The following is a 14554-nucleotide window of genomic DNA, read 5'->3' on the forward strand; positions in this document are numbered from 1 at the left end:
TGGAAAAAGAACCTTTATGTTTCAGTTCTTAACTAGCAACTTAAATAGCTGGATGACATAGCTCAGTCAGTAGGGCGTCAGACTCTTAATCTCAGGGTCCTGGGTTCCAGTCTCACATTGGACAAAAGATTCCTGAATTGTAGGGGGTTGGACTAGATGGCTCTTATGGCCCCTTCCGTCTCTACCATTCTATGATTCTATGCAGGGTTGCCATATTTCAATTGACTTGGACAAAGCACCGCCTTTGGAAAAAATTCCCCAGACGTCAATTCCACTTTTGAAATCCTGGTTATGGCAAGGTAAAGGTACAGGGACCCCTGACCATTAGGTCCCGTCGTGGCCGACTCTGTGGTTGCGGTGCTCATCTCGCTTTATTGGCCGAGGGAGCCGGCGTACATCTTCCAGGTCATGTGGCCAGCATGACTAAGCCGCTTCTGGCGAACCAGAGCAGTGCACGGAAACGCCGTTTACCTTCCCACCGGAGTGGTACCTATTGATCTACTTGCACTTTGACGTGCTTTCGAACGGCTAGGTTGGCAGGAGCTGGGACCTAGCAACAGGAGCTCACCCTGTCACGGGGATTTGAACCGCCAACCTTCTGATCGGCAAGTCCTAGGTTCTGTGGTTTAACCCACAGCGCCACCCGCGTCCCTTAACCCTAATATAGATGGCTTTAAAAGAGGATATAGACAAATTCATGGAGGAGAGGGCTATTGATGGCTACTAGCCACATGTGCTTTCCACCCACTGTCAGAGGTTTCCCATAGGCATCTGGTTGGCTATTGAGAGAACAGGATGCTGGACTAGATGGGCCATTGGCCCAATTCAACAGGCTCTTCTGATTTTCCAGTAGAGAACAGTGTGGTGTAGTGGTTAGCATGTCACACTAGGAACTGGGAGACCAGGGTTTCAATCCTCACTCAGCCATGAAGCTCACCAGGTGACCTAGGGCCAGTCACTAAACTGTCAGCCTAAGCTACATCACAGGGTCACTGTGAGGATGAAATGAAGAAGGGACGAGCCATGTGTTCTACCTTGAGCTCCTTAGAGGTAAGGTGTGATGTTGGCATTCCTCTGTCTCAAGGAACAATGGAGTGCACCACCAGGGGTGAAGTCAAACCACTGCGTTAGCAGCACCAAAGTGACCTCTCTGGGGCCCAAGCCTCGGTAGTGTGTAGGGAGGTCCTGGGCATGCATAAATAATAAAGCTCCCAGTGTGGTCCTCTGAAATTTGCGTCAAGATGCCACCTCCCTCTCTTCTTTCAAATCCTTTCCTCAAACCCACTTTCTGCAGAAGAGCCTGGCTGTTTGATCAGACCAAAGGCATCTCTAGTTCAGCATCCTCTTCTCAAAGTGATCAATGAGATGCCTCTGGAAAGCCTGCCAGCAGGGCACCAGCACAATGGCACTCTCACATTTGTGATGCCCATCTGCTGGGACTCAGAGGCACACCACCTTTGATATTGGTGACTAGCAGCCATTGATAGCCTTAATATCCACAAATGTGTCTTAATTCCCAAGTTGATTTGTCACAACCCTTCAGAACTCATCTCCTGCTAACAGGGGAGGGAAACAGTGGTCCTCCAGATGTCTGCTGGACTCCCATAATCATTGGTCATGCTAGTAAGGGCTGATGGGAGTTGGAGTCCAGCAAAGTCTGGACAGCCACAGGTTCCCCATCCCTGGTCTATGCTGACAGGTTGTGGCTCTCCACGCTTTCAGACCAGAGCCTCTGCTATCTCTACCTGAAGATGCGAGGGACTGAACCTTCTGCATGCAAAGCAGATTCTCTACCACTGGGCTACAGCCTTTCCCCTGAATAAATACAATGCTTTAATAAATTTATGCTGGCATGGGTTGATGAGCGCCAACAACATCTGAAGGGCCACAGGTTACCCACCCCACCCATACTAATCTTAATTACAAGTAACTGATCACATTGGAAGGGCATGAAGACTCTCTCGATTATAGCTTGGCAATTAGCAGAATGGCATGTTAATCCAAGAATGCATGTGGGCTAGAGGAGAAGCATGAAGAGAGAGGTTTTCAAGAGAGGTTTGGTTGTGCAAATTATCTCTCTGTTTTTTATTATTCTAACCTCCATCCCACTCCCTTGCATTCAGTTCTGGGTTGTCCCACCCTTGAAACGGGGGTCTGCCACCTTATTATTATTCCCCAGTGCAATGTTTCACCACAAGGAAAATAAAACAGTTTTCCAAAGGCCGCTATCACACAGGTCACAAGTGCTTCCAGTTAGACTACTCCAGGGGCTGAGAACCTTTTCCTCAACCTGAGGGCCGCATTCCAGTCTGGGAAACCTTCTGAGGGCCATGTGCCAGGGTTGGGTGGGGCAAGAGGCAAAAGCAGGTGGAGGAACGGATGCTTATTTTATCTTCGTCACAAAAGTTCCTGCACACACTCACACACCCCTCTCTGTCCTCCATCCAGGCAAGCAAGCAAGCAAGCAAGCAAGCGGCATTACCAGATTTCAAGGGCAAAATTGCAAGATGGCAAAAATGCTCAGCCGTGAATGTATGCAGTTTTGTGCTTTTACCGTATATTCTAAACTGCCCTGGTATAGAAATGTAATTAATAGGTCAGTCATACCTCGGGTTGAAGTAGCTTTGGGATAAGTATTTTCGGGTTGCATTCTGTGGCGACCCAGAAGTAACGGAGCACGTTACTTCTGGGTTTTGCCACTCGTGCATGCGCAGATGGTCAAAATGACGTCACGCGCATGCGCAGAAGTGGCAAATTATGACCCGTGCACGCGCAGACGCGGGTTGCGTTCGCTTCTGGATGCAAACGGGGCTCAGGAACGGATCCCGTTCACATTCAGAGGTACCACTGTATCAGTAATTAATAATAATAATAATAATAATAATAATAATAATAATAATAACAATAATAATAACAATAATAATAGCCCCAATTCTGGACAATTGTGGCCTTCCCTAATATGGGGACGGATCTGCCTCTGGAAAACATGTGGGAATCATAGCTGGCGCAATGGAGGTTCATCTAGCCATGCCATAGGAGCCAACTCCCTAGGGGCCGAGGTCACTTCGGGCCCCCCAATAAAATATTTGAGGTGTTTCCCCCAACGTTGATGGGCCTTGCCATTCAAATGGTGTGTGCAAGCTGTATCTTGTGATCGATTATGCATATTTTATTCAAGTTGACACCTGTGAGCCCAGCTCAGAGCTCAGTGCAGACCTTGCAGCGCATGATTCTACAGCACCCTCCCTGGCAGCTGGCTGCCCAGCCTCTGCAAAGACATTTCACCGATAAAGCCTATTTAACAAGGCATAAATGAACCATTGGGACACGGGTAGCCCTGTGGGTTAAACCACAGAGCCTAGGACTTCCCGATCAGAAGGTCGGCGGTTCGAATCCCCGCGACGGGGTGAGCTCCCATTGCTCGGTCCCTGCTCCTGCCAACCTAGCCGTTCAAAAGCACGTCAAAGTGCAAGTAGATCAATAGGTACCGCTCTGGCGGGAAGGTAAACAGCATTTCCGTGCGCTGCTCTGGTTCGCCAGAAGCGGCTTAGTCATGCTGGCCATGTGACCCAGAAGCTGCACGCCGGCTCCCTCGGCCAATAAAGCGAGATGAGCGCCGCAACCCCAGAGTCGGTCACGACTGGACCTAATGGTCAGGGGTCCCTTTACCTTTAAATGACCAATGCAGTAAACAGATCTTTTCCATGCTGCACGGTTTAGATGAAGGCGCACCACTCACAATTCAATGTGTTCAATGTGTCAAATCCCAGTTTCCTGACCCCTCTTGATGGAGATGCATAATGTATACAAAATGCGGTGGGTGGGGTGCGGGGCAAATGGCAACAAATGACACCTGGCTCCTGAGAAGACAAATGCACACAGCGGGATGAAGGAGAAGCCAAGCCGGCACGGGACAGATTCCTGTGAGTCCCTTACTCTAAGGTCACGGCCCAGGCTGCTTCCATGACGCTGTGTCCTCTACCCCACCTATTGTCCCATATTTCCTCAGTGTACCAACCTAGGCCAACCCCACTGCCGGCAGCATCCAGAGGAAGACAAACAGTCGCTTATCTGGGCTCTACAGGCTGCGTCACCCTTCCCTTTTCTGCGTCCTGCACCGCACTGCCTGTCTAGGAAAATGCTGCCGGGACAAGGCCGCGAAGCCTCAAGGCTGAGCAGTGCGCCACGCAGACAAAAGCTTTATCTGTTTATGTTAATTCAGGGCCCGAGATCTCTGCTGGACCCACACACACAAAAGCAAAGAGATTAGATCGGCTCGGCGGCGGCAAACAGGAGAGCGGCACCAACCACTCACGTCTGAAGATTAACCAAAGCGGTCTGCCTCTGGCGTAAAAAAAGTTCCCACACAGGAGATGTGGCCTATTCATGCCAGTTTGGGAGGTACTAATGACTTGCATGGCTCAGCAAAACAGGCAATCCGCGTGGGCCTTCGTCAGAGAAGGCTTTCTGGCAGTGGGTTCATAGAATCATAGAATTGTAGCGTTGGAAGGGACCCCAAGGGTCATCCAGTCCAACCCCCTACAATGCAGGAATCTCAGCTTAAGCATCCATGACAGGCAGCCATCCAACCTCTGCTTAAAAACCTCCAAGGAAGGAGAGCCCACAACCCCCCAAAGGAGACCATTCCACTGTGGAACGGCTCTTATTGTCAGAAAGTTTTTTCTGATGTTTAGTCGGAATCTCCTTTCTTATAATTTGAAGCCATTGGATCAAGTCCTATCCTCTAGAGCAGGTCGTCAACCTAGTCCCTATGGCCCACTAGTCGGCGTTTCAGGATTCTAGGTGGGTGGTAGGGGGTTCTACAGCACAAGCTGAATCCTCCTTCCATCAAGCACTAGTTGGGAAGAAGTAAGGAAATTTTACCATCAAGAAAGATGCATTAGTGGGCAGTAGGTATAAAAAGGTTGACTACCCCTGCTCTAAAGCAAGATAAAAACAAGCTTGCTCCATCTTCCTTGTGACCACGTGATATTTGAAGATGAAGGATCTCCTCTCAGTCTCCTCTTTTACAGGTTAAACATGCCCAGCTCCTTCACACGCTCCTCATATGGCTTGGTTTCCAGGCCCTTGATCATCTTGGTTGCCCTCCTCTGCACACGTTCCAGCTTGACAACATCCTTCTTAAATTGTGGTGCCCAGAATTGGACACAGTACTCCTGGAGTGGTCTGACCAAGGCAGAATAGAGTAGTACAGTGGTACCTCGGGTTACATATGCTTCAGGTTACATATGTTTCAGGTTACATACGCTTCAGGTTAGACTCTGCTAAATAGTACCTCAGGTTAAGAGCTTTGCTTCAGGATGAGAACAGAAATCGTGCTCCGGCAGTGCAGCGGCAGCGGGAGGCACCATTAGCTAAAGTGGTGCCAGTGGCGTAGCATGGGTTGTCAGCACCCGGGGCAAGGCAAGTAATTTGCGCCCCCTAACCCGTGGATTTGCGCCCCCTAACCCGTGGATTTGCGCCCCCAACCCTAACCCCCAGGTGTTGCGCCCGGTGTAGCCGCCCCCCCCCTGCACCCCCCACGCTACGCCACTGAGTGGTGCTTCAGGTTAAGGTTAAGCACGGACCTCGGGGACGAATTAAGTACTTAACCTGAGGTACCACTGTAGTACTATTACTTCCCTTGATCTGGACACTATACTTCTATTGACGCACAGCGTCAGCTTTTTTTTGCTGCTGCATCACACTGTTGACTCATGTTAAGCTTGTAGTCCACCAAGACCCCCAGATCCTTTTCACAGGTACTGTGAAAGTAAGCCAGGTGCCCCCCCATCTTATTTTGTGCATCTGGTTCTTCCTGCCTAAGTGCAGAACCTTACATTAATCCCCACTGAAATTCATTTTGTTGGTTCGGGCCCGGTTCTACAATCTGTTAAGGACATTTTGAATTCTGATTCTGTCTTTGGCAGCATTGGCTACCCCTCATCTGCATATTTGATGAGCGTCCCCTCAATACCTGCTGCTTAACCCTCTGCTTTTATCCTGAGTGTGGTTTCTCTCTCCCCCCCCCCCCCCGTTTTAAAATTTATTTCCCAGGAGATCCACAAAAATACTTTATGGAACCGTGCATTCCCATGTACACACCACAACATACAACATTATGCATCTATAAAACACATTTTTGTGAGCCCGAAGTTAGTATAAATTTTTGGAACTAGTCTTGGGTTTTCTGAGTGCAGTTTCTGAAGCATTGTTATTAAATGGTTAAATAAACACCTCCCAATTACATGCAGTTAAAAGCTCTGTCAAGTGCAAACTCATTTGCTGTTGACCAAGTTTGGTTTACTGTCCTAATGGTAAGGTAAAGGTAAAGGGACCCCTGACTGTTAGGTCCATTTGCGGACGACTCTGGGGTTGCGGCACTCATCTCATTTTATTGGCCAAGGGAGCCGGCGTACAGCTTCCGGGTCATGTGGCCAGCATGACTAAGCCGCTTTTGGAGAACCAGAGCAGCGCACAGAAACGCCGTTTACCTTCCTGCCGGAGCGGTACATATTTATCTACTTGCACTTTGATGTGCTTTCAAACTGCTAGGTTGGCAGGAGCAGGGACTGAGCAACAGGAGCTCACCCCGTCGCAGGGATTCGAACCGCCGACCTTCTGATCGGCAAGTCCTAGGCTCTGTGGTTTAACCCACAGTGCCACCCGCATCCCTAATGGTAAGGTAGTTCAGATCTAAGGTCTCACAAGAGGACTTTGCAACACAAGATCTGAGCATAAGCAACTTCATCATTGTGCTCAGCAAAAGCTAAAGGAGCCGTTGCCCAAATATGAATGTTTCTGTCCACGGTTTTGAGCTGATGGGAGTTGTACTCCAAAACTTCTGGAAGACACCAGGTTGGGGAAGGCTACATTAAAGAGTTTGATGTGAAGCAGGACCTGAGTGCAAGAGCACTCTCTATGTGATTCCCAGCATCTGGCAGTCAGAAGGAGGCAGAGAGGGAAATGTGAGTGTGTGTGCAGGAACCAGTCTACTTCACAAAGGTAAAGTTCGTGTTAGTTGCTTCACGCACATTTATTTGTTTAAATTGTTTGCACTATGTGTTAAATGTAAGCCCCTGCCAATCACAGACATGTGGCCCCTAGAAAGCAGCCCAGGAAGGAATGCACCCCCCTGGCTGAAAATTCCTTCACCCCTGCTCTAGCAGTTGATGCAAACAACATCTCGTCGGGAAGTTTCATTCCCAGTGTCCTTTTTAATGGTTTGGGATTCAGTTCCCACCCGCCCCTTGCCATTTTCTGTGGTTGCTTAACCCAATTCTGTGGTTGTGTGTGTGTTGGGGTCTTTTTTATTATTCATAGGGAATAGAAATGGATGGGAACAAGCTGTGCATCTCACTTTTCACAGTCCAGATCCCCTCCCAGTTTATCTTTGCTCTTGCACTACTTGGCTGATTTTTTCACCGCCTCAACTTTCTAAACACTTCAAGAAGGAATCCCTGTGGTTTCCCCTTTGCTCCACTTCCTCCATTCTTCCCCCTCCTCCTTCAGAAAAGTGAAGAAAAATCTGCAACTTTGCAATTTCTCTTCTCTCTCTCTTTTGCACGCCGGGTGCTTTCCCAGCCCCAAAACTTTAAACTATTTCCTGTGAGCAGAACCTCTTCTTCCCTTCCTCAACAGGCAGCATGTGTGCTGGTGAAACCACAGCTTGGTTTCCAAAGAGTGAAAGGTCAGATAGTTGAGGGCAGGAGCAGGGCGTTTAAATCACTTTCTGGGGAGGATCACTATTCACTGGACAAGGCCTCATATGTGGGTTGGGCAAGAGTCCCAATTTTAATCTCTCCAGTTCAGCCACCCACGTGGGGGTGACCACTGGCTTATCTTAATGGGCTGTTTTAGGATTACTTGATTTGCATTCACTCCAGTTGTCCCCGTGTACCAGAGTGGGAAACCTTTCTTAGCCTGAGGGCCACACACCTTCCTGGGGGGCCACATACAAATACAGTGGTACCTCTGGTTACGTACTTAATTCGTTCTGGAGGTCTGTTCTTAACCTGAAACTGTTCTTAACCTGAAGCACCACTTTAGCTAATGGGGCCTCCCACTGCCACCACTCCACTTCTGGATGATTTCTGTTCTCATCCTGAAGCAAAGTTCTTAACCTGAGGTAACATTTCTGGGTTAGCGGAGTCTGTAACCTGAAGCGTATGTAACCTGAAGTGTATGTAACCCGAGGTACAACTGTAGTGAGTGAGGCCTTGTTCAGTGAATAGTCATCCTCCCCAGAAAGTAATTTAAACGCCCTGCTCCAGCCCTCAACTATCTGACCTTTCACTCTTTGGAAACCAAGCTGTGGTTTCACCAGCACACATGCTGCTTATTGTTTTGGGAAGTGTGAATTTGCTAGACTTGGCTTTAAAAGTGAACTGGATTGACCTCCCAGAGGCGTAGCTTAATGGGGGCCAGGGGAGCTGTCACCCAGGTACAGTTTTTTTTGGGGGGGTGCAGGGTGTCATGAGCTGTTGTGTCCTTCGCAGCTGCCCTCCAGGTGGAGGATGCCTGAGATGGACACAACAGCTCACGGCGCCCTGGGAGTGCCGCTCAAAGTGACTCTGGGCTCACAGGGCACCGTGACAATGCCCCTCAAAGCCAGCTGGCCAGTGACTATGCCCCTCAAAGATTACTCCAGCAGCATGCCCCACCCCCACGGTGTGCCCCGTGTGCCCTGGCACACACACACTCGCCCTGGGCACTGGCGGGGAACACTCTGTCACTGCCTTCTCCCCCATCCCTACTTGAGATTGAGTAGGGGTGCCCAAACTTTTTTCAAAGAGGGCCAGATTTGATGTAGTGAACATGTGTGAGGGCCGACCATAGTTGCTGAGCTTTTTTTAGGATTTTACACCAGGACATATACTGTCACAGGGGCCGAATTCAATTGGCTGGTGGCCTGGGTTAGTCCCCCGAAACGGACTTTGGGCATGCCTGGAGTACGGGAAAATTGACAGCTCCTGCTGCCCCCTGGAAAGCAGAGAGTGAGGGCTGGCTGGGGGCAGACTGAAGTTGGCAAGGCAGCAACTCATGTGCCCATAGGGTTCAGCCTCCATGGGATAGTTTTTAACTGGAGCTGATGGGAACATGCAAAGTAGTTTTATATTAAGCCTGACTATTTGTCTTCCTTGCTCAGTATTACAAAAGAATTTCAGAAATAGACTGGAAAGAGAAGTTGCTGAATTGTAACTTATTACCAAACTTAAAACCATGGAGAGACCTGGTCTGAATAGAGACATTGGATTCTTATCTCATTATACATGATAAAGCTGTTTTTAGCCATCTCAACCCTTGCTTTTTCCTATAAGACCAATTGCAGTCGTTAACAGTCATCAACAGGTTTACCACACCTATCAGCCAATTGAAGACAGGAGTGCCTGGCGTGCTCTGGTCCATGGGGTCACTAAGAGTCGGACACGACTAAACGACTAAACAACAACAACAATCAGCCAATCACCCGTTCCCACCACCCTTCTGAGTAATACCCCTCCCCACCCTCTCACTATATACAGTGGTACCTCAGGCTAAGAACTTAATTCGTTCTGGAGGTCTGTTCTTAACCTGAAACTGCTCTTAACCTGAGGTACTACTTTAGCTAATGGGGCCTCCTGCTGCTGCCACGCGATTTCTGTTCTCATCCTCAAGCAAAGTTCTTAACCTGAGGTACTATTTCTGGGTTAGTGGAGTCTGTAACCTGAAGCGTCTGTAACTCGAGGTACCACTGTATAAGGGTCTGGTGACATCTGTTTCAGTGTATCTGAAGAAGTGTGCATGCACACGAAAGCTCATACCAATAACTAACTTTGTTGGTCTCTAAGGTGCTACTGGAAGGAATTTTTTAATTTTGTTTCGACTATGGCAGACCAACACGGCTACCTACCTGTAATTTGCTCAGTCTTGTTGACTGTAACTGGAAGCAGTCTCTGGCAATCTTCTAAATGAGAGATGCACTGGATTGCAGAGAGATGGCTCTGGCAATCTTTTAAATGAGAGATGCACTGGATTGAGCCTGTGGCGGTCTGCATACCCAGAAAATGGTCTTCCATAATGACACTTCCCTATACATTTGAGCCCAATGCCCCTCTTCCCTAGATTTCCTTGAGTAGCCAACCCTTGCTCTTTTCCAACAAGGGCTCTGATGCTTTTAAGTACTGTGTGATAAGCCAAAATTCAGCAAGTTGAGGTTTCTGCAGCATGCAGCAACAAGGGCAGCTGACATGCAACCACAGGTGCCAGATTGAAGGGGCCCGGTGTGCACATGTGATGTCACACACATGTCAAAACATTGCACAGGCTGGTGCACCCTTCTGCTGGGCTTTGCCAGTCCCTGCAACATCAGGAGATGCTGTGCAGGCTGGTGCAATCTCACTCTGGTGCAGCCTTCTGCTAGCTGCAAGAAGGCCCAACAGGGCCTGGCAGGACATGGAATATTGAGGGGGGCCAGCCCTCTCCTTGAAAATTGGGGGGGGCTCGGCCACCTCCTTCCCAGAGGGTGCCCCTGCATGCAACATTTCTGCTTGTTGCAGAGGAGCCCCAGCAGCAGGGGATAAATGAACTGAACTGAAGACCTTAAGATGCACTAGATGCATAATTCTAATAATCTATGGACTCTGACTTTCATCATCTCTTACCATTTAATGGGATCTGACACCTGAAGCGCCACATGTTCCCCATTCTTCTGGCAGAAACTATTGATTAATTCCTATGTCCATGTGGATACAATAATAGTATGCAGCTCATAAGTATACAGTAGTTCTAATAGATCAAGCCAGTGGCCCATCTAATTCAACATCCTGTTCTCACAGTGGCCAGCAAGGTGCCCCACCGTAAGCAGGGTCTGAGAGCAACCGCAACTTTCCCCACAGCAAATAGTAATCATCATAGCTATTAGCCATAGACAGCTGTACGCTCTAGGAAGTGGTCTAATTCTCATTTTAAAGTTTTAGGGTGCTTTCCAGGTGTGGCTATTTTTGTGCAGGTATCAATCAAATTTCTGCAAATTCAGTTTGTGAAATTATAGTTGTTTTGGGGGCCTTGCACAACAAGTTTGCTGCCCCCGAAAAGGTTAGACCAAAGTGATGGGGAAATGCACTTGAAAATATGTGGGTCGGGATGCATGGATGTCAGGTTTGATTCTGTCCGTGTTTCATCTTTAAATTCAGTTGGCCACATTTCTCCAGCACTTTGCGATTTTTATAAAGGCCTCATGAAAATTGGTCAGCATTTTAGTGCAGATTTCTCCTAATGAACATGTTTGTGTGCAGTTTTGACTGATGTACAATTTTTTGCAATTTCCTCTAATACAATACATTTTGGTATGCTTTTAAAAAAACAAAAACCTTTTTATGCACACTTCCCCCTAATTTATACATTTTTGTAAACATTGTTTGGTTGGAGCGCTGTATTGTAAAATTAAGATAATTGAGAATTTCCATTCTCACCTTCTTTTGGAAACTGCAAATTGGGTGAATTCACTTTTAAATGAACTGAATCAAATTTATCCCCACTCCTTAGTGTGGGGTAACACACTGCTACCTAATCTCCCCACAAACAAAACTGGATGAGTGTTCAATAAACAGGATGCTTAGGAGCAGCACCTATGTGGTTGTCAGAATCCACAACAGCTGTATTGAAATTTCTTGAGTTGGTATATTATGTATTAGCTTATTGACCTTTCTCTTTGCCAAATGATGCAGATAGCTCAGTCAGTAGAACAGGAGACATTTAATCACAGGTCATGGGTTCAAGCCCCAAATGCGGCAAAAGGATTCCTGCATTACCGGGGTTGGACTAGATTACCAATGAAGAAGAGTCCACTCAGTGAACTTCATGACTGAGTGGGGATTTGAACTCTGGTCTCCCAGGCTCTAGTTCAACACTCCTGCCACTGTATCATATGGGAGATAGTGGGCTTTGAACCCTGGACCTCATGCATGAAAAGCAGGGGCTTATGCACCGAGCCGTGAGCCACAGAGTTTCCCATTTTGGTCTTAGAGGTCCAAGCATCCAGCAATGCAATTCTTTGCAAGGACTGAAATAAGCGTCCACTCTCCGTGTGATTGACTTCCAAGTCATCACCTTTTAGGAGAGGGTTGCAAGTAACTGAGAAGGGTGGGAAACATCCCGAAACATCTTTTTTATGGGGTCTGAGAATTTATAGAGGCAGCTGTCCCCTTCTCCATAGCCCTGTTTCTTAACTACCAATATCTTACCTGGCTCAGTTCAGAATTTTGGCATATAAAGCTCTAAACACCTTGGAACCAAGTCACCCTGTATATCCCTGCCTGGCAACTGTTTTCCTCTGATGGACCACTTCTGAGAGCATCACATGGCGCACCAGAGACGCACACTTAGCATGCACACTTGGCATACACTAGAGCCTGGGTTTTTAGTGTTGCAGCTCCAGCCCTCTAAATTACGTTACCAACTGAAATTTGGCAAGCACCATGTGTCTTAGTACTTAGGCCACTACTGAAAACATTTTTATTTTAAAAGGATCTCTGTAAAATATGATCCAGTTTTTAAATGGAATATAAATTGTACAATTGCAGAGACAGTCTTTTATTTGACAGTTTTATTGCTTTTATTTGACTGGGCTTGTAACCTTTCGGTTTTTACTTATTGTATCCTGTTTTGATGACCTTTGGCTGTGAAGCAGATTATGAATTTGTAAACAATAAACAGAATAAACCATGCACCATGTACTGTCATGGAGACTTCTGAATGGGGCCAATTTCTACTGGCTCTCTGTATATCCACTAGGACTGAGAGGGATAAATTCAAATTTGTTTGCATTTTCATGTGAAACTACCTAATATGCACTTCTCCATCCAACATGCAAACCGAAACACAGTTATCTTTAGAAATTCACACTTCTCTGAATTCTGTGATGCAAGCAAACACCATGTGCCAAAAAGAATATATTAAGGAAAGTGTGCATGCATGAAAAGTGTAGAAAAAACATACAAAACATGCCTTTTAACAGGAGAAACTGCTAGCATTAAAGAATGTCAAAACGGTATACAAGAGAGAGTTTTTTAGGAGAAATTCACGTTAGAATTCTGGTGACCTTTTTAATTAAAACACAAAAGCAAAACCAGAAATTACCACAGAAATATGGAGGACTAGATTTAAGATGGGAAGAATGCAAAACTAACAGACACCAAAACGGACAGATTTGTCAGTTTCTGACCGGCACCCTCTTGCCCTTTGAGAGAAAAGGCTGGAAGTTCTGGGCACGCGCCCCCTTCTCCTAAGCTCCTCCTGGGAAGATTCCCTTCTTCTTTATTTTTCTAACTTTAAGCCAGACTTGGACCAAGCAGTCCTTCAGGTAGAGGGATGCCCTCTGTGGAATAGGTCATATGGCCATTCTACCCCCCCCCCCCACATCGCTTTACAGTTATCCGGCTGATAACTAAGGGAAAGGGATGTAGTTCAATGGCACACAGAAGTGGAGTTGCTCATGTCCCCGGCCTGAAACAAAACACTGAGCTAAGTCAACCTATGTTTCAACTCGGTATGAAGAAGCTTCTTACGTTCCCTCTGGAGTTGTCCCCCCAAATCTCTCCCTAAATAATTATTTTCCCAGTTTTACGCAAACCAGCAAAGTTAAGGCAGCAACCCAAGAACCAGTTGGTTTATGAAGTTGCGGCAGCAGCTCTTCCCACCTGTCTCCCCCTCAGCACCGCCAAAGAGAGCCACTTACTCGCTCCTGCTGTCACAACGCTCCAGGTCAGAAGGAGGACCGCCAGACACCGTCCCGTCTCCATAGCGCCTGGACTCCTTGCTGCTTCTCCTCTTCGCTCACTCCTCTTAGCCCGTGTCTAGGAGCAGGGGTAATGGAGGGGAGCTCTCCGCAGGGCTGTGGTACTTGGTGACGGGACACGGGAGAAGCAGGCGGCTCAGCTCTGCCCTTCTCCAATCCAGCCTTGGTCCTGGTTTCCAGGGGGTCGGCAGAGGCAGCAGGGAAACGGGTTGGACTCGAGATGCCTTTGTCACAGAGACTCTCGCTTCGCCTCCTCGGAGCTCCCACTGCTTGAATGTTTGGAACTGGCTCGGCTCAGCCTTGATGACCAAGCGAGGCAGGAAATCGACTCCCTTTGGAGGGAGGCTTGCCAAGAACTCGTCTCTGCCAAAACAGCAAATAGGAAATGCTGCTGGCTCTCTCTCCCACCCACTCCCCCGCCTCCCTCTCTTTCTCTCTTTGAAGTTCTTCAAACGATGCGGGGGGTGGGGGGTGGGGGAAACACAGCAGCTGATCGCTCACTGACAGAGGGAGACCCTCGGATGTGGTCTCTCTCTCTCCCCCCTTCCCGCAGAGAAGCAGCGCAGAGTCTTCACCTTTTGGACTGCCTGGGGATCAAGACTTGACCTGGTTGTGGGGTGGCCACATTCACACCAGACATTCACAGCTCTTGGTCATTGCTTGCCCTAAGGAGCAGTGGGAGCTGCAGTTTGTTAAGGGTGCTGAGAATTGTGAGGAGATACCCCTCGTTGTTGTTGTTTAGTCGTTTAGTTGTGTCCGACTCTTCATGACCCCCTG

At 47.9% G+C, this 14554-nt stretch overlaps 1 protein-coding gene across 2 annotated transcripts in view; it reads right to left on the reverse strand.

The window, feature by feature from the left end:
• Positions 1-14190, reverse strand: part of ENG (endoglin) — a 55575-nt gene extending 41385 nt beyond the window's left edge. For both annotated transcript variants that reach the window (XM_053374011.1, XM_053374009.1), the window contains exon 1: positions 13718-14190. In XM_053374011.1, the coding sequence (XP_053229986.1) occupies positions 13718-13781 (64 nt within the window). In that variant the 5' untranslated portion in view covers positions 13782-14190. The remainder of the gene's footprint in view (positions 1-13717) is intronic.
• Positions 14191-14554: the final 364 nt, after the last annotated feature.

Source organism: Podarcis raffonei, chromosome Z (assembly GCF_027172205.1).
Source record: "Podarcis raffonei isolate rPodRaf1 chromosome Z, rPodRaf1.pri, whole genome shotgun sequence".
NCBI lineage: Eukaryota > Metazoa > Chordata > Lepidosauria > Squamata > Lacertidae > Podarcis > Podarcis raffonei.